Source organism: Lissotriton vulgaris, chromosome 7 (genome assembly GCF_964263255.1).
Source record: "Lissotriton vulgaris chromosome 7, aLisVul1.2, whole genome shotgun sequence".
NCBI classification, from domain to species: Eukaryota; Metazoa; Chordata; class Amphibia; order Caudata; family Salamandridae; genus Lissotriton; species Lissotriton vulgaris.
The window spans coordinates 456,657,820-456,685,235 of record NC_141695.1 but is presented as its reverse complement, the minus strand read 5'-3'; the positions used below and the strand labels follow the sequence as shown (position 1 = coordinate 456,685,235).

The 27,416-nt window shown below is 39.6% G+C and overlaps 1 protein-coding gene across 1 annotated transcript in view; it reads right to left on the bottom strand.

The window, feature by feature from the left end:
- LOC147701853 (extracellular calcium-sensing receptor-like) overlaps nt 1–27,416 on the bottom strand; it is a 122,245-nt gene that overhangs the window by 8,314 nt on the left and 86,515 nt on the right. The window contains exon 4 of the mRNA XM_086929376.1: nt 6,770–6,925. Coding sequence (XP_086785502.1) covers nt 6,770–6,925 — 156 coding nt within the window. The remainder of the gene's footprint in view (nt 1–6,769; nt 6,926–27,416) is intronic.

The window sequence follows — 27,416 nt, the reverse complement described above, 5'->3', positions numbered from 1 at the left end:
TTGATCCCAGCATTCAACACTGAACTCACCTGTGAGGCCCACTGAGGGATAATGAACTAAAGGACATGTAGAGGAGAATGCCTTTCAACCTATTCTGCGCAGTATCATGAAGCCTGTGACCAAGGAGCTGCTTCGAAAATGCGTAAGGCAATGAAATGCATCTGTATGGAATCAGTGGAATTTATCTGCTTTTCGAGTGCATCTTCAACTGGGTATAATTTGGTGATAGATTTATGATGGGAGTCCAGCCGGGAAGACTGCACCACCACTCAAGGTAAACAGGCCCAGTTCCTGCTATGTCCCTGGGTGCCCACCTCCGGGACATAGCTATTTGATTATAGTTCTTTATTCATTTTCTTTCGTCATCCTTCTTGTCATTTCTATTTAAATTCTGCACTTGTGTTTTTTTGCCACTCTCTTCCCTATCACTCGTACCGCCCCATTGTGATAAAATACAGGGCACCAAGATCCTCCTCGTGGGTATCTTTACAGATAAACACCTTTTCCAAGCACTCATATCCGTAGTCCTTTTTCTTTTTTCATCAACTTTCTATCACACGTCACCGGTACAACCCCTTTTAGAGCTCACCAGCTCTTCTGCATCTGAATCGCGGTAGAGCGGGATCACCAGAGTATACAAAGTAACGGCGTTGCTACACTCGGTAAGCAGCCAACTACTAGATTAGCCCCTTAAGGGCACTACTATTTAACTCTTAAACATCGGCATGATTCGCACCATAGTGGTATAGTTTAACGGCTGTGTTGATGCGTAATGCGCTTCTCACTTCCTTCTAGTTTGCTGCACGTTTACTTCAGTTCTTGTACTTTGGGCACCGCGCACTACAGTGGGGGTTGTGCGTTAATCTTTCAATTAGCATGTTTAATGTTATGCATGTTTCGTATTCTAACCAGCACAGTTAAATCATTAAGAGGGCGCAAGTAATTCCAGCACATTTTTCACTTTGAGCACCGTCTGCGGGAGAGCGAAATGCATCTCATTTTCCTACTAAATAGGAAGCCTAATGATTTCACTGGATCACCACTCACCATTACGCGTTCATTTTCTCAGTCACCAGTGGGTTAAGGTTTTTAGCGTCACCTTGTGGCATTCTTCATGTTGTTTGAGCACACTTATATAGGATATTTGTTATTGCAGAAAATCCCCAGTTGAAGTCTTCTCAGCCGAAATGCATTGGGATCATTTATTATTTGTCAGAAACACGCTCAATCCAATAAACCAGTGAACAAAAAGAAAAAAAAAAAAAAAAAAAAAAAAAAAAAAAAAAAAAAAAAAAAAAAGAATGTACGCACCAACCGCATCGTACTCTACAAATCACAGAACTGTGATGCAACAATTCCATTAAATAGAGAAACTTAAGGACACCGCGTGGTTCTTTATAACCTAGCCAATTAACTACTGAAACCTCCATTGAAGGACCTTGTATCCAGTGCCCGGGGAACATACCCCACTTGCATGGGGATGCACCTAGTTTGAAATCTCAAATGACATCACTGATGACATCATCCAGTGACTGTGTGTTTCTATAAAGTTTAAATATGTTTTATATATATGCCAAGGTGTGTTGAAGAATGAGTGGGTGTATAAGTGTCTGGATGGATGATTTAGTAGGTGTATGACTGACTGTATAAGGGAGTGATTTAATGTGTTTTACTGAATGCATGGGTTAGTGATTGATACAGGCATTCACACAGTTTAGTTTGTCAGTTGGTGTGTAAGCGGTTGCATGGGTTGGTGAGTAGCTAAATGAGGATCTATATCGGTTATTGATTAGTTGTCTGAGTATCTGTATGTCTTTGTGGGAGGGTGGGGGTGTGACTCTGTTCATAGATGTTTGAGTGGATGATTCACTGGGTTTAATGGTTTAAGACTGTATCTTTGAAGGGCTGTATGGGTGGGCGAGTGTGTGTATGGGTATGTTGATGAGTGAATGGATGCCTTAGTGGTACATGTGTGAGTAACTGCATATGTGAAAGGCAGTATATGTGTGTGTTGGAGTTTTTAAATGAATATATGTGAGAGTGAGTGATTGTGAGAGTGGCTGTATGGATCAGTGTGTGCTTGTATTTGTTGTTGTATAAGAGTGTAAGTATGTGTTAGTATATATTTGAATAAGTGAGGTAGTGTGTATATAACTGTATAGGTGAGTAAATGGGAGTGTGATTGATTTTTTGCATGACTGACTAGGTGTGTGAGTAACTCTATGGATGAGTGGTGGTGTGTGAGTGTCAATATAGATATGTAAGTACATATGATAATGCCATATTGATGGTTGACTGCATGTATGAGTGACTGTATGGGTGAATGAGTGGATATGTGTATAGACCTAGGAATTAGTGAGTGGGTATGTACTAATTGATAATGTCATGTATATGGTTTGAAAATGGTCCAATTACCTTTAACGTCCCTGAAATCTATTGTTTTTTCAGTGAAATTCAAGGGGTTTTTAAATGATCTTTTGTTACTGTTATATTTTAAAAAAAATTTACATTAGTTTTTATTTGTTGTAAAATGTAATGTTTTTGTTTTCTAAAATATATATATATATATATATATATATATATATATATATATTTTTTTTTTTTTTTTTGCAAAAAAGTGGAGTCGCATACTGATTGTGTACCTACCTCGGTGTGTGCGCGGATTCAAACTGCCATATTAGTAAAGTCGTGGAAGATGCACATTTAATATGCAATGGGTGCGTGGTGTCCGGGCCCGCATAACGTCGCATAAGTATGAGATTGTGCCAGGTGCACAACGTCCGTAAAATATTTTTATTTTAAAAGTACTTATATATAACTTTAATATGTGTTTTAAATCAAGAGATTATAATAACTAATTTGAAGAAGCATATATTAGTAATTTTATTAACGGTATATTAGTGTTAAGTATATTTTTCGAACTTCGCGATTGATGCATGTATGGTATGTGATGGGTACGTGGTGTCCTGCCCAGCGTAACATCACGTACGTATGTGGTCATGCCGGGTTTGCGACTCCCATAAAATGTTTATATTTTAAAAGTATATGTATATAACTTTAGTATGTGTTTTATAGAAAGAGATTATCTAAAGTAATTATAAAATTAATATATTTATGTTTACAATAAAGTTATATTATTGTTGTAAGTCGCGCCGGGTGCCGCCGAGTACGCGGCCCCCATGTGATTTCAAATGAAAGCATTTCCATGTTTTACAAAGTTTTGTTTCTAGAATGTGAAGGACCCCGTCCCTTTTTTTTTCATTTCTTTGACTGCATCCTAGGTGACACACCTGTTGTGTTCTTTTTACTAGGCTGTATATTATTTGGGGTTTTTTTTGCACTGAAAAATGGCTTCTTCATCTGTACCTGTGAATTTGAAACAGAAGTAGAGTTGGAGTATTTTTTGGGGGGTTTTTTTGCACTGAAAAATGGCTTCTTCATCTGTACCTGTGAATTTGAAACAGAAGTAGAGTTGGAGGAACCAGTGAAGAAGAGGAAGGAGTCTGTGGCATGGGCCTTCTTTATTATTCCTCAGGAGGAAAAGAAGGTGAATGCGAGGAAAGTTAGGTGCACGCTACGTCCCAGGGTCCTTTCATGTGGAAGTGAAAAGAAGTATTCGTGTGGCACTTTCAGTATGGTGAAGCACCTGCAGATACTGAATCCAGGTCATCTGGCCCGCGAACAACATTGAAGCGCCCAGGAAGCACAGCAGCATGATAAGCAAACTGCTGGACCGAGCACCTCTGCAGGAAATCGTGGACTCAACATCTGTCCTGAGTTTGCAAATTTAGAACAGCACTGCATCAAGTGCAAGACTATAGTTTGTAATGGCGAGCAGTCTAATTTTTTTGTTACTTTTTTTTGCAATGATAATTTAATTGCAAAGTTGGACAGTTTTTTGTTGTTTTCCTTTTTTTTTATAACACCCAAAAAAATTACAAAATAGTTAAAAAAACACAAAAAAGTATAACATTGAAAAAAGAAAAAAATGGTTCTGTTTAGAGCCACATACTCTGTTAAAGAGCAATAAGTGTATGGAAAAGACTAGATGACTGCATGAGTACACATGTAGAGATTGAGTGATATAAAGACTGCGTGGGTAGTGCCAGGGTGATTACATGAGTGAATCAGTTGTACCTATGTGCTTGTATGAGTGTATGGATAGTTTTAGTCTGATTGGACGAGTAGATGGGTAATGTATGGGTGACTACATAACTGCATTAGTACTACATAGATGCTTGTATGAGTGCAAGGGCAATCTACATGATTTGAGCAGAGCATCGGTAGTGACAGGGTGATTGCTGGACTGCATGGGTACTACCTGGGTATTCAACGTGTGAATGAGCAGTGTCTAGGCGGTTAGACGTTTGTATGGGAAGAGCACAGGTGATTATAGTAGTGCATGATTAGTGTCTGGGTCATTGCATGGGTACATGGTTACTGACTGGATGATTACAGTACTGAAGGAGAGTGCATGGTGAGTTTTAAAGTACAAGGTGCTGGCTGGGTGATGGAGGAGTGCATGTGTAGTGACAGGGCAATGTCTGGAGGGAATGAGTAGTGCTCAGGGGATTGTAGCAGTGCATGAGTTAGTGCATAGGTCACTGCATGAGTGCATTGGTGAATTTATAAGTGCTTGGATTTTGGATTGGGTGTGATGTGCAGAAGACTCCACAGGCATCTTAGTCTGAGCTAGTAATCACAAGAGAACAGAACACCAAAGTACCTGCCCTTATCCAGAATAGCTGAATGAAGAGGTCACAGGTTTGGTGCCTGGTGGTGTGTTTGTCTAAAGCAGAGACAGCAAACTGAACTAGCATTAAGTTTGAGTCATGATTTGAGTCATATTCTTTTAATCCATAGCATCAAAGTGTGACATTCTTGAAGCTGTGTGCCATTTACTGCATTAATAGATTGTATTCTATCTCATTTGGGTATGCCGTTTATGTTTATCGTTATATTATATAAACATGTTGCACTTGAGCAAAGGCTTAGAACAAATACTAATTAAACTAATCACTTAATCAAACTTGCATCAATACAGACAGAAAAAATAAAAGTGTCTTGGTTTGTTTCTCTTTGTTCTGGCATTTCCCAATACTTTAGGCATCCTTTGAAAATTGTGTGCCACTTTACATTATCCAGTTGTTGAAACAGTGACCTTTAGTCAAATGTTTGTCCCGTTTTCCCCATCTAACTCTGTGGGATCAGTTTTATTTCCCTACAACGTTGACTGAGGCAGGTACTATGGGAGTAAACTTCTTCCCAAGGTCTTCACTCATCCTGCTCCATAGGCAGCACCTTCATTCTGGATCCTCAAAGGTGGGTTGAAAGGGTGTTAATGTCTGACTGCTGCAGCTCACACTATAGAATGGCGCATAGTCAGTTGCACTCCAAAAATGTGAACAATCGCACCCATGGTGGAAAATAAAACTAACCCCGGGTGGACTTTTCATAGCCAAACAGCTGACAGTTCATTAAACAGAGAGTCTGCGTCATTCAATACGTTTTATTCTTTTCCTCTAAGATGTGAATTTAAACCAAGCCACAACGTTTGAACGATACACATGTATTATGAAATGCACTTGTTTGCTTTTGTTGATCAGGTTTACAGTTTTAATTGTGTATATTGCAAAACTCAACAGGTGCAAGGAACACTGCCGAAGTCCCCTTTTTGTTTTTTGTGATCACTAGAGAACCCCATCGGAAACTTAGTGAAACATCACTTTTTTCAAGGCACTGTAGTGTTGTACAGGGAGAAATTAGCATGAAACGTTAGACCCAACCTGCTTGGTCCTTTCCAAAATGGAAAAACACCCTTGTATTTCCTTATCTGTCTATCTATGGGTGCTTCACGGCGCTATAGCTGTGTTATGCAATTCAGCAAAATCACATTATAAAATCACCCTGGAAGGTGAGCGTTACTAAACAGAGGGGATTCATTCCTAATTAAGGCTCGTTTGAAAGTTTATGGTCCTAGCGCCACACTGGTCATTATTGGACTGTAAAAGGTCCCACTGATAGCGGTATATTGCAACTTCACATCTAAGCTCCCATAATCGTTTTTAAGATGGTGTTAACATGAAAATGTCATTCCTAATGAAAGTAAACATATACAACAACAAAAAAAGATGTAAATTATTTTGTAAATGTATTCAACTTGTGTTTGAAGCAGTGTGCCAGCTCTTTGATTGGGTCGTGAAGACTTTGAAAAGGCCATTATATTACCTTACAGTCTTCGCAGACACTGCAACAGGTAACCGACCAATCACGAAGCAGGTTACAACTCTAGGTCATCTCAAATTTTTCTGGGCCCGTGATTTTGGTTGGATTATCCTGATGAGTTGTTACAGTATAGCCAGAAACATTTAGTTTGGGGTTTCTCTACTCTGCAGGCCCCAGGCACAGGCCGGGCCATAGATGAACATTTGAGCAGCGTGGCCTGTGGGCCACGGGGCTTTTAAATGTACTTTGGAGGTCAGGGAGACTCTTCGAAGTTCAGGAAGCATCTACGTGTTCCGCTGAAATTCCCAGAAGTTCGAAGAGACTCGCAATACAAGAGGGGAATCAGAGCCTGGAGATGGTTCACGGGAAACCCCACTTGGAACTCCAGTGGACTCACCCTCTCGCTGTCTAGGGAGACCAGGACGGAGCTAATGGGGAGAGACAGTCTCTCGAGGTCCAGGGAGACCCGCTGGTGCAGAGAGACTCCCCCCCCGTTGCAGGGAGACCCTGGCTGTCAGACACTGAGTGCCCTCCATTTCCTTACCTTGGCATCAAAGCGGATGCCATGCTGGAAGGGGTCCTCGTTGTGCAGCAGGATCCGCAGGTCGTGCCTATCGTCCACCAGGTTATACGTGGATTTCCCCAGCATGGTGACGGTCAGCATAAGGCGTTCTTCCAATAGTCCCCTTAAAGAACACTCCTGCCGTAGAGAGGAAGAAAGTGCAGAGCAGCACTTTGCTGTCAAAGTGAAGTATTCCAACAGGTTACCCGGTGCTCACCCAGAGCAGGGCAGCTGGCGCCTCAACCTGGGGGCCTCATTTTTTATTAATTTTGGCAGAATTTGTGACCCCAGTGCAAATTCTACCAAAATTATTTTGAAAAAATGCTTTTTTGGGCCTGGGAGACCTTGTGGGACCCCCTGAGCAGCCCTAGGGGGTCAGGGGATTTTTATCTTCCCCCCTTTTCTTGTTATTTTTATCTTTTTTCTACTGTTTTCTTGTGACTTGGGTCTACTGAGTCACAAGATGGCTGCCAACACTTCCTGGTTTGGAATATTGGCACCCAATTAGAATGAAGCCATCGATCGGGAGGGTTCACAAACCCACTGCTGCTCTAGATATCAATATCTTTTCTTTTTCTAATTTCTCAGGAAATAATGAACTGATTTACACCATTTAACAAAAATGACTTTTTCTGAACCAAGGGTTACATTTTTGCTAAATTTGGTGTAATTTTGTCCAGCAGTTCGGGCTGTCTAAAGTTTCCTATGGAAAATAACATGAGGCAAAATGTGTTTTGGGACCCCCCCTAATTTCTCGTCCCCCGCTTCTTGAAATATCCCAAAACTTTCAAGACAGGAGCTGAAAGGAGCGGCCACTAATTTTGAAAATTTTGCGAAGATTCGTTTACTGGCACCAAAGTTATTGGGAAAACAAAAAACGCTTTTCCTATGGAAACTAGATCCCAACCGCCAGTAGGTATATATATATATATATATATATATATATATATATATATATATATATATATATATATATATATATATATATATATTCAAGCTCACGTGTAGAAACACACTGCACTCTCGGGGTTTTCAGTCCAAAAAGCTTTTATTATCACGAGGACGCGTTTCGGCGTGTCTGCCTTCTTCCTGCTTGTTTTGATAGTGCAGGCAGGCCAGCGAGGAGGTGCTTTAGACAGTAGGGAAGCATTCCCATTGGTCAGCGCAATCACGGGGAAAAAAGTCAATGCCTTTATTGTTACCAGGTGGTACAGGAACTCCCCACGGTCTCGGGCGATTCAAATAGGCAATGAAAGTCTGGATGAAATTGACAGCCTTGCCAGAGACCTTTTCTCCGATGTTCCCTATGTTGCACAAATGTTCCACAAAGCACCTTTCAATCCGTCGGCTTGCCTGCTGGACACCCCCTCGTCAAACCAAGCAGCATCACGGTTCACGGAGCAGGGGACGGCACATATCCGTTGTCCCTTCAATCTGGATGATCGACGCTATCATGACTCCATATCCCAGAATGCTGCACTGGTGGTGCAAGGCGTATGTAGTTCTATACTTCGCTCCTAGTTCCACCAAGGACGCATTCTGCACTCTTCTCGACGGGTGCGGTTAAAATGGTGATGGGTCCATTTTAATATTCAAGCTCACGTGTAGAAACACACTGCACTCTCGGGGTTTTCAGTCCAAAAAGCTTTTATTATCACGAGGACGCGTTTCGGCGTGTCTGCCTTCTTCCTGCTCGTTTTGATAGTGCAGGCAGGCCAGCGAGGAGGTGCTTTAGACAGTAGGGAAGCATTCCCATTGGTCAGCGCAATCACGGGGAAAAAAGTCAATGCCTTTATTGTTACCAGGTGGTACAGGAACTCCCCACGGTCTCGGGCGATTCAAATAGGCAATGAAAGTCTGGATGAAATTGACAGCCTTGCCAGAGACCTTTTCTCCGATGTAATATATATATATATACTAAGCATGGGCGTAAAATCCGTTCCGTTCGCGGAATTTGCGGAATTTCTGCAATTTCGCGATCCGCGAATCTCATGAAATTGCGGAAAAATCCGCGAAATTGCGTGCGGGACGGATTTTAAAAAACTGAAGTACATGAAGCACTTACAGGGTTACATCAGGTGCCCAAGTTGAAGCTAATTTCTTTGTAACCATTTACAAAATGGTTACAAAGCAATTAACTTCAACTTGGGCACCTGCTGTAACCCTGTAAGCGCTTCCTGAGCGGCGCCTCCAGAGTTGTTGCCTACTTGCAACTATTCTCTGACCCTGCTCTGACCCTCGAAGCAGGGTCAAAGATTAGTTACAAGGATGGCACAATGCTCCAGGCTGTCACAAAAATTAAACCACAACAGGAAGCACTTACAGATAAGGAAGCAGGTGCCGGACTTGAAGCTCAAATTCAGTAACACATTAACCAGCCCCCGGTTGAGGCTGAGCAGGTGTGCTTTCTCCCCATAATCTACAGTGGTGAAACAGAGGGTGCTGTGATGAACCAGGAGGTGCAGTTGTGAACCAGAGGGTGCTGTGATGAACCAGAGGGTGGCAGTGGTGAACCAGATGGTGGCCGTAGTGAATCAGAGGGTGCTGTGATGAACCAGATGGTGGCAGTGATGAACCAGAGGGTGACAGTGATGAACCTGAGGGTGGCAGTGGTGAACCAGAGGGTGGCAGTGATGAGCCAGAGGGTGGCAGTGAGGAACCAGATGGTGGCAGGGGTGAACCAGAGGGTGGCAGTGGTGAACCAGAGGGTGCTGTGATGAACCAGAGGGTGGCAGTGGTGAACCAGAGGGTGGCAGTGGTGAACCAGAGGGTGGCAGTGATGAACCAGAGGGTGGCAGGGGTGAACCAGAGGGTGGCAGTGGTAAACCAGAGGGTGGCAGTGGTGAACCAGAGGGTGGCAGTGGTGAACCAGAGGGTGGCAGTGGTGAACCAGAAGGTGACAGTGGTGAACCAGAGGGTGACAGTGGTGAACCACAGGGTGCTGCGATGGACCAGATGGTGGCAGGGGTGAACCAGATGGTGGCAGGGGTGAACCAGAGGGTGGCAGGAGTGAACCAGAGGGTGGCAGTGGTGAACCAGAGGGTGCTGTGATGAATCAGAGGGTGGCAGTGGTGAACCAGAGGGTGGCAGTGATGAACCAGAGGGTGGCAGGGGTGAACCAGAGGGTGCTGTGATGAACCAGAGGGTGGCGGTGATGAACCAGAGGGTGGCAGTGGTCAACCAGAGGGTGGCAGTGATGAACCAGAGGGTGGCAGTGATGATCCAGAGGGTGGCACTGGTGAACCAGAGGGTGGCAGTGATGGATCAGAGTGTGGCACTGGGGAACCAGAGGGTGCTGTGATGAACCAGAGAGTGGCAGTGATGAACCAGAGGGTGACAGTGATGAACCAGAGGGTGGCAGTGATGAACCAGAGGGTGGCAGGGGTGAACCAGAGGGTGGAAGTGGTGAACCAGAGGGTGGCAGTGATGAAGCAGAGGGTGACAGTGATGATCCAGAGGGTGGCAGTGGTGAATCAGAGGGTGGCAGTGATGAACCAGAGGGTGCAGTTGTGAACCAGAGGGTGCTGTGATGAACCAGAGGGTGGCAGTGGTGAACCAGAGGGTGGCAGTGGTGAACAAGAAGGTGCTGTGATGAACCAGAGGGTGGCAGTGATGAACCAGAGGGTGGCAGTGATGAACCAGAGGGTGAAAGTGATGAACCTGAGGGTGGCAGTGGTGAACCAGAGGGTGGCATAGGAAAAGCGTTTTTTGTTTCCCAATAACTTTGGTGCCAGTTAACGAATCTTCGCAAAATGTTGGTGTATTGAAGAATGAGTGGGTGTATGAGTGTCTGTATGGATGATTTAGTGGATGGGTGACTGACTGTATAAATTAGTAATTAAACATGTCTTAGTGGATGCATGGGCGAATAAGTATTCTGGGTTCCTTTGGTTCCTGGAGCCTCATGTCAATGTTGTTGGAGTGTTTGAATCTTATTTTCCTCCATCTTTGCCAAGAAAGTTGAGTTTCCATCTTCGACAAAAATGCTCATCAGTTCCTGGACTATCAGGATATCATAGGTATTGAGACTATCAGCAGCCTTCTACCTTCCCACCAAAATAAAACAGTTTGAGGTGGATTCTGTATTAACCAAAGGTGAAATAGCTCAATTTTAGTTCTACTCAAGTCCCAGAAAATAGATTCAAGGAGGGAGCGAGATGGTTGTGATTTGAATTTAATGTAATTGATCTCAAATTTTGTAAATACAGAGGTGTCGGTACGAGGAGGGGACTCTCGAAGATGATTCTAAATAGGACTTTTCATTTCGGAAGAATAGATCTTGAGAAGGCAGGTCACAGCCTTTTCCCTGGAAGCATTCCAAACCTCCCTAACTCTGCTTTCGACAAATCTGATGGGTAGCTAGGGTTTTCGCTGCTGTGGAAAAGATGGTTTGTGTGTGGGTGTAGGATGGGATTTTTTTTTTTAAGGGAGCTCGGTGTTATACCTCTTTCCACTACCGCAGAGGTTTTCATCTTTCTCTCTCTCTCTCTACTCATGCGCTTAGCCCCCAGAATTCCAACCCTTAATGAATTCTCTGAGTTGAATCCAGCCTCTCCCGTTTCCACCACTTCCTTTAACGCTCCTTATTTAGTTAGATTTCCCTTGACGACGGGTGTGGCTGTGTCAGCCCTTATGGTGTTGAGCAGCTGGAACCTAAAAACCCACAATATTTGCCAAAAGCTTTAGAATTTCCATGGCCTCAGGAAATGGCCAGAATTACTCTACTGTACAAGGCAAAGACTGGTCATGTACCAATTCTTTGCATTGGCACCCACCATTTACAAAACTATAAGGTACGGAAACAGCACACAACAAACACCAGTGATGTGCTGGCAACCACCACAACTATAGCACTCTAAGAAGGTACAGAGTCATCCACCACTGTCCAAAGTCTCCAATACCAATCATAGCCCAGTATTGGCTGCAGAGAAAGACTGGTGTAGTGTGGGCACATTTCAAGATGGGGCATTGGTAGCCACTATGTTGATTTGCCAAGGATCAAAGTAGGTAAAAACCTTTACATTCTAGAGGGTGATTCAACTTCTTTTGTTTGAACACAAGTGTACTGCTTGATGGTCAACACATAAACTTGAGATATTAGACTTTGAAAGAGCTGTGCTTTCTCCTGTGAGTGCCTAGTTTGGGGGGACCATGCGATTAGGATGGCGGGTTTTGGGGGGGTCATGTTCAGGTGAATATGTGGTTTTGGAGGGATTTGTTCTGTGATGCAATGGGTGTAGAGCGGAAATGTTCCTTGGATGGAGTGGGGGGTGGTAACATATTCCAGGGAGAGATTGCGCTCGGAAGCAGCATGCTTCGAACATCGAGAGGTTGTAATGGCCATTGAGCCATGAGCTCTCCCCAAAAGTGGGCCAGGATCTGGGGTTCTAGAGATGAGGTGAGGGGAGAGAGTAGGGAGAATGGGTCTGGATGTAATCACTTGTGCTAGAATCAGAAAGACGTTGATCGCCAAATTATAAAATGATGATATTTGTAATAATTCTGTTTCTTTTTTTGGGATACAGACATATTAAAAGTAATCTGTGTGAATGTATCAGTCTGTCACTTGGTTTGTAAGTGGCTGCATGGGTTGGTTAGTAGCTAAATCAGTGTCTATTTGGGTTAATGATTGGTTGACTGAGTACCTGTATGGGTGCCTGAGTGTCTGTGTGGATGGGTGAGGGTGTGACTCCCTGCATAGATGCGTGGGTGGGAGATTCACTGGGTGTATGGGTTCATGAGTGCATCTGCGAAGGGTTGTATGGAGGAGTGTGTGTGTGTAAAGGTGTGTTGGTGAGTAAATAGATATCTCAGTGGTATATGTGTGAGTAACTACATATGTGATAGGCAGAATATGTGAGTGTTGGAGTATATCAGTTACTTTAGTGAGAATGAGTGATTGTGAGAGTGACTGTATGGATGAGTGTGTGCTTGTGTCAGTGACTGTAGAAGAGAGGGAGTCTGTGCTAGGGAGATGAATAAGGGAGATGGTATGCGTATAACTGTATAGGTGAATAAATGGCAGTGTTATCGATTCTTTGGGTGACTGACTAGGCATATGAGTAACTCTATGGGTGAGTGGCAAGGTGTGAGTGTATGTTCGGGTGTATGCTTGCGTATATCAGTGGTTGTATTGATGAGGGACTGCATGTGTGGAAGACTGTATGGGTTAGTGAGTGGATGTGTGTGTAGACCTATGGATCAGTGAGTCGGTATGTCCAAACTGGAATTGGTGTTTCTATGGTTTAGAGAATGGTAGTCTGTATTTTAGAGTGGCTCTATGAAATGTTATATTAGGGTGTGAGAAGGTGAATCAGATTTTAAGTGAATGATGCTATCAGTGCTAACAGCAGAATTTCTCTGGCTTTGTATGAGTGAAATGTCCGCCTAGCTAGAATGTCCCTGAAACCTGTGTTTTTTCAGTGAATTTCCAAGGTTTTTAAAAATGCTAATTCCTAACTATAAAGTCCCTGAAACTTGTGTTTTTTTCAGTGAATTTCTAAGGTTTTATTAAATGCAAATTCCTAACTATAACGTCCATGAAACCTCTGTTTTTTCCAGTGAATTTCTAGGGGTTTTTCTTTTTAGGTCTAAGATTTTGTAAGTATTTTTATACACTTTTAAAATAATTATAATTACTTTTTAAAAACCATATATAACATGGCTAATCAAAGATTTATAGTGTTATTTATTTGAATTAACATTGTTTTCTTGTTTGTAATTTTTGCTAAATTTTGTATGACTGCTTTCAGGAGCATGAAAGATGTTCTGTACTTTTCTTATGATAACTATCTTCTTTATATATATTTTTTTGATTTACAAAAAAGGGTCACACCGATGTGAATCTACACAGTGGGCGCGTGGATACGTTATACGAATATCACTCTAAAATACATATATTAATTAAAATATTTTTTGGACATAGAGGTTTATTACTGAGTACATAAAATAGTAATGAAGAAGTTATAAATATGTTTTAACAGATTTCTCTAAATGCGATGGTACTGCACACCGGTCACGGATCTACTTGTTGGGTGCGCAAATTCGCCACACAAATTTAACCCTAAAATACATACTTATAGTGAAATAATATTTTTTTAACAAAAAGGGTTATTAATTAATCCTTAAAATTAGTATTAGTGTTCTTGTGCAATATTTTTAAGATGTTCAAAACACATTTATGTAAGCGAATGCAGCGCCCACTGGAAGCATAGGGGTTGCAAATCCTTTTGGCACATATTTCCGGGATCACATACGGGATGCGACTCCGGCTTAATTTCCAAAATTATGAATTATGAATGTTTCAAGTTTAAATATCTGTTTTTCATATAGACATTCAATTAAAATACTTTGAAACACAATATCCTAATAGGAATTCACCGTTTTATATTACATTAAGTACATGTTATGGGTGCGTGAAGCATGCGCGATTGGTGCGTGACCCCGGCTCCCTCTGACATAGAGAGAAAGCATCTTATTGGTTAAAGAGCTTTTCATTTTCTTTGTGGGTAGAACCAACCCCTGTTCCAGTCCTTTCATTTTGGGTGTGTCTGCCTTATTACCTGTTTTATAGGCTCTCAAATATTTTATTTTTTTGGGTGTTTTTCATTTTTCCAAATCTAAAATGGCATCAGTGTTTCTTGAAGAGCAGCAGAAGGAGATGCAAGAGATGGAGGAACCAGTAAAGAAGAGAAAAGAAAGTATTGTGTGATCTTTCATTACTGTGCCCAAAGGCGAAAATAAAGTAAACTCTCTGAAGGTAACCTGTACAATCTGCCAAAAAGTCCTCTCCAGATGATCAGAGAAGAAGTAACCATGTGGTACTTCTTCAATGAAGAAGCACTTGGGAATCATGCATAATGTTAGTCTTGCATGAGAGATGGAGCGCCAAAGAGGATACCAAACATCCAGTGATGATGGAACGCAACCATCTACATCTGCAGTGGTTGTATTGACCACTCCACAACCTCTGATTTGTCCGGAGTTAGCGGATGCAGGCGTCCACTGTCTTAAATGCATGACAACTCATTGTGTTGGAGAGTTCTCCATTGATGCTATGAAGACTCTCCTGAGAGCATATAAGTGTACATTTTTTATTTTGTACTTGTGTTTCTTTGTTTAAAAGAAATACCACAGTTGGACTCTTTATCGTTTATTTTTTCTTTTAAAAAATTGAAAAACACTGCACAAATTAAAAATAAATTCAGAAAATACCCAAAAAAGACAAAATTGTGAGAAAAAACGGTTCTCACGGAACCACCTAAACTGGTGAAAAATAGATAAATTGTATGTAGTGAAAGTGATTGCTTGTACTAGTGTGTGTATGATGAATGTTAGAGTTGTGCATAAGTACTGTCTCAGTGAGTAGATGAGTACACGCATAATAGGAAAGTGAATGGATGGATGAAAGAATAGTACTTGGGTGATTTGATATGTGCATAATTAGTGGCAGAGTGAATGGATGACGGTATGCATAATACCTGAGTGTAATAGTAGTGTTTGAATGATTGCATGAGTGCATTTGCAGTGTGTGGGTCTTCATTGTATGAGTATATGTGCAGTGTCTGAGTGATTGCATGAGTGCATGGGTTCTGCTGGAGTGAAAGAATGAGTGCCCGAGTGATTCTATGAGCGTCGGTGTATTGCTTGGATGATTGGATGGATGCTTGGGCAGTGCCTCACTGAATGAATGGGAGCATTGGTAGTGCTTGGGTCATTTCATGTCTGCATGGGTAGTGCCTGAGGGAATGGATGAGTCCATGGGTAGTGCCTGAGTGATTGGTTGCGTGCAAGAGTAGTCCCTGTGTTATTGGTAATTCATTAGGCATTCTCGCTTTGAATTCCAAGTGGGCATCATTGCAATGTGTCCATCCTTTATTACACTTTAAATACACAGTACAGTGTCTAGATGTTGTAGTAGGTCCGTCATGGAAAATAATAGCCACTACTATAAAAGTTCTTCCTGAAATAGAGATTTGACTTGCAGTAAAACTTTTCATTTCGGTTCCCAATTTTCTTCTATTTGCTCTACAAAGTTGTAGCAATAAAATCAGATATTTTCCAAATCTTTCTATATGTAATATAGACAAAATATTTGATCTACAATGTGAACATCTCATGTGCTGATTGGCTCTTTGTATCAATTTGTTAAAATGTACTGATTTGAATCTGGTATCGTCAAGTATATAAATCATTCTGTTTGTATTTCAGTGGCAGAAGTAAATGAAAACTATTCACATGTATGATCTCATCTGTAACTTAGTTCAAATAAGTTTTTAATCTGTATTCCTTCATGTTATAATACTCCAAGCATAAGGATTAGAACTTTGCATGTATCTTGTTGTATATTAAGAGTAAATGTCAAAGAACCAGTACATATATTCAGAAGATGCCGAATACCAAAAGAAGAATGGATTCTACTTCTATCAGTTACCACGGTTGAAATACAATATGTAGTGAAGAACAAAGTTTTTTTTCACACTTTCCCATGATTTCATGATGAAGATCTCGTAGATAAAACACAACATTCAGAATCACATTAGCATAACCGTTGATACCTGAACTATTTTCCAACTGGCATCCATTTCTTTACGCCTTAAAGTTACTCTTCAATTGTTTTCTTTTTTTGAACCTCAATTGGCTCTTTGACATATTTCCATTTGGACATACTATACATTTCGAAAATATGGGGTGTTCACCTAAATCAGGAGTATAAAGTCTTCCTAAACTATTGTACTCTCTTACACAATTTGCATCAGCACTAAACTTTTTGTCATCAAAATCTATCAAATACAAACCAGACACTGTTCTTACTCAAGACAATATAATGTATGTCATTCCCTCTTTGAACAGTGTACTTCAAATATTTACAAAAACAGTGTCTATAGTTAAACCTTGGAATTTATGAAAAGTTACAGCATGTGCTAAAGACAGAGGAAACTGTTGTTTGCGAACATACAAATCTTTTACAAGCAAAAAACGTACAAAACAATGCCCAATCTGTCTTTCCTCTTTAATCTGATCACATTTTATAATCAAAAATTCAATTCCATCTCTGTTCCTAAATTTTACAAAATCAACAACTTTTCCTATTGCTCCATTTACTAAACCCTCTTCTACATTCAAATTATGCCATATAAGTGCACAAAAGTTTATACATACATATGAAGTCTTTTCTAAGCCTGCAGTTTTAGATACAGACTTTTCAAAATATTCCAATTTAGCCTGTAGTTTCTCTGCAAGAAGAATAGTCAATCCCTGGTGTTCAATTTCATCAATAGCTTCAATTCCCACTATTTGTTGTTTTTCTAGTTTGAGAAGTTGTTGATTAAATGTAGAACACTCTCGAGGTGTAGGCATTAGGCAAACTATAGACTGCCTTTTTTCAAGCATGTTGCACATTACTGCACCTGCTGTGTTTCCAGTTGTAAACAAGTTCCTTAGTAGCTGACTTTCTAAAGTTTGTTTACCATGCTTTGTTAAGACTCAAATTCTTATGTCTTGAATACTATTTCCATAATCTACATCACATGCTTGTTGCATATTCTTAACAAGTTCCTTATATTCAAAATGTAACTAAATGTTCACATTTCTAATACTTTCCAAAGATTTCCTTGCGTCTTCATGGTCAAATGTTTTAATAACATGTTGCTCTATTACAGGAGTAAGTTGTAGTAAATCTCCAAATACAATTAAATGTTTCCTTCCAAACTCAACATCGTAATCTGTTTTTTAAATCTGTTGCATTCTTAAATGTACAAAGTCAAGCATTCATTTTGAGATCATGCTCACCTCATCAATGAATAAAAGTTTTGTTTCTTCACTACTTCATAACAATCTTCTCCAGATAGCTTTGGATATTCTAATGTATTATTATGTTCAGCAAGTATCATAAGTAATCAATGTAAAGTAATTCCTTCAATGTTGTGTGCTGCTAATCCAGTTGGAGCTGTTACAACACAAGATACATGTGATTCTGTACTTTTGTGTAGATAAATGGTCCACACTTTAATTAAGAAGCATTTTCCGGTTCCAGCTTGACCACCGATGTACATTAGAATATGTTTAAATGATGAACATTAGCATTCTTTTTTTTGATGTGGCAAACCATTTTGTATCTGATCTTTGACTTGTAGATATATTTCTTTCTGTTCAATATTTTGTTCTTCTAACTTTTCCAACAGAATAATATTCTGTTGTGCTTGTTGCATTGCAGTTTCTAACTCAATCATGGCTATTGCTGCTTCATTTTCAATAATTGGTTGTCTCAGTGGAGCTTGACTCAGTGGACCAGCACGTTCACTATCTTGAGAACTTTCTCTAGCTATTTCCTCGGCAATGGTACTTTCTTGGTCAATCTCATCATTTAACATGTGTAGATATGTAGGAAGAATTGTGTACTGAATACTATTTTTCCTTGCATTAAAAGAATCTTCATAGCAGTTGAAATCTCTGAGTAATTCAGTGTCACTACACCAAGGCTTAAACAGTTACAGAAGTGCTTCTTATCTGGACTTTCACAACGGAGTTTTCTTTGGTTAATAAGATTTCCTTTGGCATGTTTTACCAAACATCCATCACATCCAATTACTGCATATTTTTCTTCTTTTATATTTTCTGTCTCTTTTCTTTTAAAGCTGTAATGTTGAAGTGTTTAATAGAGACATAGGTTTTTGAGATGTGGACTACTTTTGGGATAGTATGTATACAACATATTAGTTTTAACAATATCTGTGCTAAGTATTCGATATCTTGCAGGGATTGTAATACTCTATTTCATGTGGCGGCAAAACCTAGACTTACCTGAATGATTCCTCTTGACTTTGAATGTTGATTCTCCAATTAGCATGCAGAGAGAATCTTGATTTCATTAAGGACAATGGAGGCTGACATTATGCAATAACTTTTATTGCTGCCCAAGATATGCAGCCCTTTAAAGTGTAACAGTTACATCATAAACAAAACATTCCACAGAGCAATACAAGTGCCATAGCAACCAAGTAACGTCCTCTTAGAGCTGCGAAGGAAAGGGCTGTTGTTTCAAGATCTTCCATCAAAAAAGATTTATAAAGAAGCCGAATCTGAAAAGGAAAAAAGCAAAAGGAGTAAAACTTGTCTTGGAAGGTAGAAAAGAATAAATGTAAAAGACATAATAATCAAACAATCAAAGATATAAAAGATATATCAAATAAAACATCCACCAGGGAGTGGTCGGAGGGATAATATCAGCCTCCGTTGTCCTTATTGAATTCAAGATTCTCTCTGCATGCTAATTGGAGAATCAACATTTCATTACAAGACCGGAGGCTACATTATGCAAGTTCAAAGCTTCTCAATGCAACATTGCTTACATGTTCGACAGGTTTAAGGTAAAATTTAACATAAGTTGAGGCATTAGACCAATCTGCTGCTTTCAGGATATCAGAAAGGGATCCCCCACCCCAAAATACTTTGCTCGCCATAGCGCCACGAGAGGAGTGTGCACCAAACTTAGATAAATCTATTCCAGCCTTAAACATAACAGTTCATACCCACCTGGCAATTGTCGCGGAAGAGACCGCCTTATAAGGTTTGACAAAAAGAAATTAACAATTGATTTTCATTACAAGGTCTAAAAATACTAATTTTCTGATCATATGCTTTCATACAACTTACGACACACAGTTTTGGAGAATCTAAAAAATAAGGGTAAATATGTTCTCAGACATGGTCTTGGTTCTCTTCCATATCTCGAATAATACACCATCAGGAGAATAAAATCTATTACATATTTCTAAAGCTTTAACATCAGATACTCTCCTGAAAGAGATTAAACAAAGTAAAGTAGCTAGTTTAATGGACAATTGTTTTCTTGTAAGGAAACAATTGTCCGGCCAGGATGAAAAAAGGTCAAAAATAACATTAACGTTCCACAAGGAACTATATTTGGGTTTAGGAGGACGTTTCAGTCTTATACCTTTCATTACCCTACGAATAAAAGGATCGGTACCAATAGAAAAGTCGTTTAACAAGGAATGACCTGCAGAAATTGCTGATCTATAGCAATTAACTGTTCTATAACAAAGGCCTGAATTAAAAAGGTCCACTAAAAAGTTAGCAACATCCACTGCAGGTGCCTTCACGGGATCCAAATTCCATTCCATGCACCAACTACACCATCTTTTCCAAGCACTGGTATATCTTCTCCTTGTTCCGGGAGCCCATGATTCATTCAAAAGGTTCTTAGCCTGCCCTGAAAGGCCTGAGTATCTTGTAGAACCCCTGAAATCTTCCAGACAAGAAGGTTCATGTTTCCTTCTAAGAGAAGAGGATGAAAGTCTCCTTCTAGACCCAGAAGGAGATCCAAATTCCCTGGAATAAAACGAGGAACTTCCATTGCCAATTCCATCACACCTGGGAACCAAATTTGGAAATTCCAAAAGGGAGTAATCAGAACAACCGGGCATCATTCTAAACGAACTTTCAGAAGGACTCTCTGGATTAGAGAGCGAATGGAGGGAAGGCATAACAACTGAGAGTGTTCCAAGGTTGGAGAAGAGCATCCACTGCCAATGCAAATGGGTCTGGTCTCCAACTGAAATAATGATGTATTTGAAAGGTGAGTCTGCTGGCGAAGAGATATACTTCGAATGGACCCCATAAGTCCTGAATTTTCTTGAAAATCAGAGGATTCAACTTCCAATCGCTTGCGTCTCTCAGGAACCTTGAGTTCCAATCTGCCCTGGTATTTAGATGGCCCGGAAGGAATTCCGCTCTCAACGTAATTTTCTGGTTCCAGCAGAAATACCAAATTTTCTTGGCTAGATCTGCCAATAGAATAGATTTCGCTCCTCCCAAACGGCTGATGTAGGAGATGGCTGTAAAATTGTCTAATTTGATCAAGACTACACTGTTCTTCAAAATTGATTTGAAACTCATAAGAGCATTCTGGCTCGCCATCATCTCTAAACAATTTATGTGTAAAGATAGTTCCTCTAGGGACCATTTTCCAAATTTCCCAATCTGGCACCCCAGCCGGTGTAATGTTTATGATGTAACTGGTTAGAAAGAAACAAGATCATAGAACAGCCTCCGCGCGAACAAACGCGATGGACGGTAAAAGAGAGGAAGAAAGAAGGAAGGAAAAATATCCAACCATATATTGGAAGGATGTAGAAATCAAAAAATAAATCTACCTGAAAAGGGTAGTACAAAGAAGATCTTAGTCGCTTGTAACATTGGTAGTGAATAGTTTACTTACCTAAATACGGCAAATCGGAAGAATCAATTGTTAGATTAAAACATTAGCATAAATATTAGATACAATAGGGGAGAAATGAAGAAAGTATACTTAACTCTCCATGAGCAGGGAATAAAAGAGGAAGTTACTTGGTTGCTATGGCACTTGTATTGCTCTGTTAAATGTTTAGTTTATGATGTAACTGTTACACTTTAAAGGGCTGCATATCTTGGGCAGCAATAAAAGTTATTGCATAATGTAGCCTCCGGTCTTGTAATGAAATATAAACTGGTTGAGATCATGGCTGAATTTGTTGCAATTTAACAGCTCAAAAACTGAGGTACTGCATTGCTCTTCGGATCGTATCCCTCGGCCCTTGCCACCGGATTTTTGGCCTTCTTCTTTCCAGGGCAGGGGGGCAGTGGCAGTGTCCACTCGGAACTTGGGGGTGGTGTTCGAACCCAATTTACAGCTAGACGCGTTTGGCAATAAAACCGTGGCAACGTGCATGCTGTTGCTTCGAACATTGCAGAAGATTCTTTCTCTCCTCCCGGGTCAGACCTGCCCAGAGGTAGTGCGCAGTATCATCTTAAGCAGGCTTGATTACTGCAACGCGCTACTTTTGGGCGTGCCAATCACCCTAGTGGGTAAATTGCAGCGAGTGCAGAACATGGCTGCTAAGTTGGTACTTTCCAGACTGCGTCTCGACTCATCTTCCTTGGCGCTCATGGACCTCCACTGGCTGCCACTCGCTCGGCGTATTGATTTTAAAGCACTATGTCTTGTTTTTAGGGCCCTTCATGGCCAGGGGCCTTCTTTGCTGCAGACGATGTTTTCCTGGTATATCCCGACTAGATCCCTTCGCTCCTCCTCCGCCTGCTTGGTGGTCATTCCTGAAATTTTGAGGATACGGATGGGCGGACGTTCCTTCAAGTTTGCTGCAGCTAAATTGTGGAATGCTCTACCCTTGCCCTTGAGAAGTCAGGAGGATCTCTCCTCCTTTAAAAAAGGATTAAAAACGCACCTTTTTCCCAGGTTGCTGTAAAAATTGAGGCAGCATAAAGTAGCGTATGGCTGATCAAGTCAAGCGCCAGGATATCCTTTGGGTGACAGTTTTGCGCTATACAAGTATGCCATACAATACAATACAATCAACCTGTCCAAACATTCATAGGATCCAATCTCTCAATGGGAAAGCATTTTCAAGCTGCACAATTACTTGCTAAGACTTTTCTCTTGTGAAATTTCTTTCCACATTTCTTTCATAACTGTATTTTCAGATTTAATTATACATGATGTAACATAGCGAGCTACAGCAATTGAATTATCGGCAACATACTGGATATCCATGTTTGCATTTCACATTTTCAAAATACCTGGATTGTAATCATTAATCTACTTTGAAGCTTCTGTTCTTTTTAAGGTGTATGTATTCTTTGGAGATTTCCGGGCATTATATGTCTTACTGCTGACAAAAAAGTTTACTATTCCTTTAGAAATTATAGAATGTGGGAATTCAAAATGACATTTTGTATACAATTTTCCTTTAAACTTGTATTTCCGTCAGCAGTATTTCCCACATCGATAACTTTGTAACTGTAAAACTTGTTGTCTCAAGTTCTTTTCTCCTCCATCCCTGGAATGGCAGATGCAACATACTGTTAGATGAAAGACAAAACAGTTTCTTCAGTATAATTTTCAAATGTTGATGCATTCTTTCTCCATAATAGCATGTGTATATGAGGAGCACCTCTGGCTCAGTACTCTTTTTTCCCCCAAAAATCTGGTACCCTTCTTTTTATTACAGATAAATAACATAGAAACAACACAACTGTGGCTGATCAAGGTTTTGCACTTAAATTTCAGTACCCGATAGTCAGTAAGAGGCGGTGCACACTGACATCCAGGGGTAGCCACAGAGTCGCTCCACTGTCGAGACAGATACCAAATCCTATGAAAAGGGATAGTGCACCAGAATTAGAAGTCCAGAGAAGTTGTAGTATTTTGAAAAAAATCCTTTATTGTTTTAATCTTTAAAAGGCCTCAGCCAATGCGTTTCGTTGCTATAGGAACTTTGTCAGGGCTGAAAAAGCACAAATAAAAACACTAAGTACAAAGACATACATAACGAATAAATATAAAGGTATATACATGAATATATACAAAAATATCAACAGAAATACATTCATAACTACGTACAATTGATAAAAGAACTTAACAGAACGGGAGAACAAGTCTGTTTACGCAGAAATATTAGTTACAAAAAACAGATCAATACAATAACCACAGAAGGCAAAAAAACGGGGAAAAAAGAAAAAAAAAAGTGGGAGTGGAACTCAAAGAGTTGTTTTTTTCCTTTTTCTTATTTCTCCCATTTACTTAAAAAACACACACAGGAGGTAGCATATAAATGAATATGTTAATAAACATTCCTTAATTGACATGTATGGCATAATATGCTAAAAATAAACAAAACTGTTTTGCTCACATTATGGTCAAATATAAGCCAGGCAGGATAAAAGAAAATTTAGAAAGAAAGAAAGCATAGACAGAGAAAGAAACAAGAGAAGCGGTTATATGAAATACACAAAATCCATTAAGACAAAGCGAAAGAAAAAGAAAAAACTAATAGATACATGGCAAACATATATGCCACCCATTTGATACCAAAAGGTGGGTTGTATTACACACGGGGATCTACTGTCGAAGAGCCTCACGGGACCATGAGAGAGAACTATAGAATCAACATCTTTATATAAGGGGTTACCACAGTATCACATGAAAAAAACCTATCTCTGGACTCACCTAGATGATTTCTGGGAGTCCCATGAGGCAGCCAAGAAAATGTAAGTCAAAGCCTCCACGTTGTGCGTAGGTCAACTTCTAAATAAATCAATCAAAGGTGATAAAGATCTAATCAGAAATCACAAGTAAATATACAAAAGAAGACACACAGAAGGACAAGGGGTACACCGGCACCGACTTGAGTCCACAGTAACCAGTAACCGGTAATCAATTAGTAGAAACAAACCGTCTCCCCTTATGATAAGTAGATGACATGTGATAAATAAAGTTTCGAAAGCCAATTGGCATCAACAGGCAGAAGTATTCGCAGTCCAGGCAGGAAAGAACAACAACAGTGGTAGTAGGTCTATATAAAAATAAATATAAATCTATTAAAAACTTGGCAAGAACCTATAAAACGGATACCCCTTCATGGTACAACAGGCTGTCCCTAAGTGGCAAGAGAGGACAGAGAAAGACATCTCAAACAACCACCACATAAGAGCTGTGACTGGGACCACATATGAACAAATGCGAGCACCTAGGATAATTAAACCTAAAAGAACTGTCATAAGAGACAAGGCGCATATCCCAGCATATCATGAGGATAATGCAACATAGATGTGCTCACCAAAATAAGTAAGGAGATGGGTCAAAGTCATCGGTGTGTCAGTCAATAGACCATATAGTGGTAATACAACCGTCATAGAGACAAAACAGAAGAACAAGTGAAAGCAAACAAAAAATATTATACCATGGACATAAAAACACAAAGGCAAAACTCAGCAATCATAAAATATGAACGCATATCGTGTATATAAATGCGAACACACCTGTTTAAAAAGAGGTAACCACCACTCAACAAGAACTGCGGCCCAAAATGCCCAGAAGTGCGAATATACAAAAACTTGGGGTAAAAACTGATGAAAAAATGACAAATCATTAGTATTCAATAAAAAAGACATAATAAACCATATGCTGTGTCCACATATTGGAAAATCCAGGTAAGGTGTAAGATAAAAATATTACCTGCAATTAAGCAAAGTAGATGTGGGAAAGGGCATAAATAACCCTGCACTACCAAGGGAGTAGTGTTCTCCCCGTCTGGATTGGTATTTTCTATATGAAGAAAAAAAACACGAGAAAAGCAGTGTCTAAGTAAATCCGAACGACAAATACATTTGTCATACATAGTACAGTCTAATAGTGCCTATTGGTCGTATAACAGGGGAGCCCCGTTATTGGTGTAAATACAAAAACAATAAGCACATCAGGGGTGGCGAGATGTATGCACTGCCCTCTGTGAGCTGGCATATTGTAAGGGGGCAAAGAAACCATAGGAGGGCCATACACGAGTATCATGTTTGCATTTCACATTTTCAAAATACCTGGATTGTAATCATTAATGTACTTTGAAGCTTCTGTTCTTTTTAAGGTGTATGTATTCTTAGGAGATTTCCGGGCATCATATGTCTTACTGCAGACAAAAAAGTTTACTATTCCTTTAGAAGTTATAGAATGTGGGAAACCAAAATGACATTTTGTATACAATTTTCCTTTAAACTTGTATTTCTGTCAGCAGTATTTCCCACATCGATAACTTTTTAACTGTAAAACTTGTTGTCTCAAGTTCTTTTTTCCTCCATCCCTGGAATGGCAGATGCAACATACTGTTCAATGAAAGACAAAACAGTTTCAACAGTATCATTTTCAAATGTTGGTGCATTCTTTCTCCATAAATAGCATGTGTATATGAGGAGCACCTCTGGCTCAGTACTCTTTTTTCCCCAAAAAATCTGTTCCCTCTCCAAGGAGGTGGATTCTTTTTATTACAGATAAGTAACATCATAGCTTAAATCCTATGATTGAAATATCAGCACACATTTACAGGATCCAAGGAACAGAGCTCTCTAGCTGTGTTCAATTCAATTATTTAACATTTGAATTTGCTCCTCGTAGAAATTCAAGTAAATCTTTCAACCATATTCAGCACAGCTAAGTGTTACAAACCATGTAGGAGTACCTAAGTTTCTTAAAATGCATTTAAGTTCTCCATGATAATGATACCAATATTCATTGGTACCACGTTGATACACCATCAAATTAATTAAATGAGATTCTAAATTTACATCTCTTTTTTCAATTTTGTCCGTGAATTCCTTTGCAGAAACATGTGGAAAATGAAGTCCTGATTTTAATATGTGGTTCACAGCATATGAAAGTTTAGATAAATCACTTTGAAACCAAAGAGGAAATATATATAGAATGCACTGTCGAAATCTTGGATCTTCAGAGTACAACCTTGTTGAGCGGTATTTTGAAGCTGGAATCCATACAACTCGCTCTACAAATCGTTCACCTTCTCCAGTGGGGAGTAGTTGTAGAAAACAACGAGCTTCTAAACTGTTTTCCCATACACTCATGGGAGTTCCCTTTGCTTCCTTCATTTGAAATAATTCAATACTGTTTGCAATCATTTCCTTCAAATGTGGAGGAGGTATAGTATAATGTTCATAAATCTCTTCACTCTTGGACTTGTCCACTTTTTCTATTCGGCCACTTGAAATTTCTGGTTCATCTTCAAAGCAGATTACCTGTTCATCAACATTTACATTCTTAAAATAAATATTACTTTGTATCAGGTATAATGTAGCCTTTTGAGGTTTATTAACATCTACAGACTATTGCCACATTTTTCGACTCTAGTCCTTGAAAATCTTAATCTTCTGTTTAAGAACTTCTTTGGCATTTCCTTGTAAAATAAATCATAATATGTCAATTGATTCTTGTAAATACTGCTACAATTCCACTTATACACATGAACTTGTGTATGCTTCTCTTGAACTTCTGAAGCTATTACTTCTTTCAAATGCCTAACAACCATGTTGTCTTTTGGATTGGGACAATCATCTTTCATCTCATTGGATTGACCACTAGTATCAACTGCATATACTAATGTGTTCTATTGAAAATAGCTTTCTTCACTAAAGAAAGTCTCAGTACTAGAAGTGTGCTTCCATTCACCAGTAAAAGTTCCACAAAAGATACTTCTATTAACCAGTCTTTTTCTTTTTCTTTTCCTCTTCATAAGCAGCACTGTTTTCTTCAATGTTTTCATTCTCTTCAATACTGATATGAATCATTTTTGTTTTAATTCAAAAGCAGCATCTACTACACGTTCAACGTGTTGCTTCTTCATATAACCTGCTGATCTTCTATTATACTTTTTCCTATCCTAATACATTTTTAAATACTCCACTTTGAAACATCTGTACACATTTCTCTTTAGAATGGTTTTTGTCTTTTTGTGACATTTGTTGTTTTTTCAAAAGGAGAATTTTTTTTTACGTTTACAATTCTTCTTTTCCTTGTGCTTTGTTGTGAAAAATGTATTTTTCCTTTCATTGCTATTGTCTTTCTTTAAACTCTCCGTAACTGTTTTAAGAAATTTTTAGTACTCTTCTGAGAACAGACTTTATCCTGAGTAACATTTTTGTCTTTTGCGAGTGCAAACCTTTTATTTTTGCTTAAGTACTTCTGTTTTCTTTGTTGTCTTCTCTTTTCATGTTTTCTTGTAAACTTCAATTTATAATCCAAACAAAATAATTTTCTAAAAATCAAAGAATA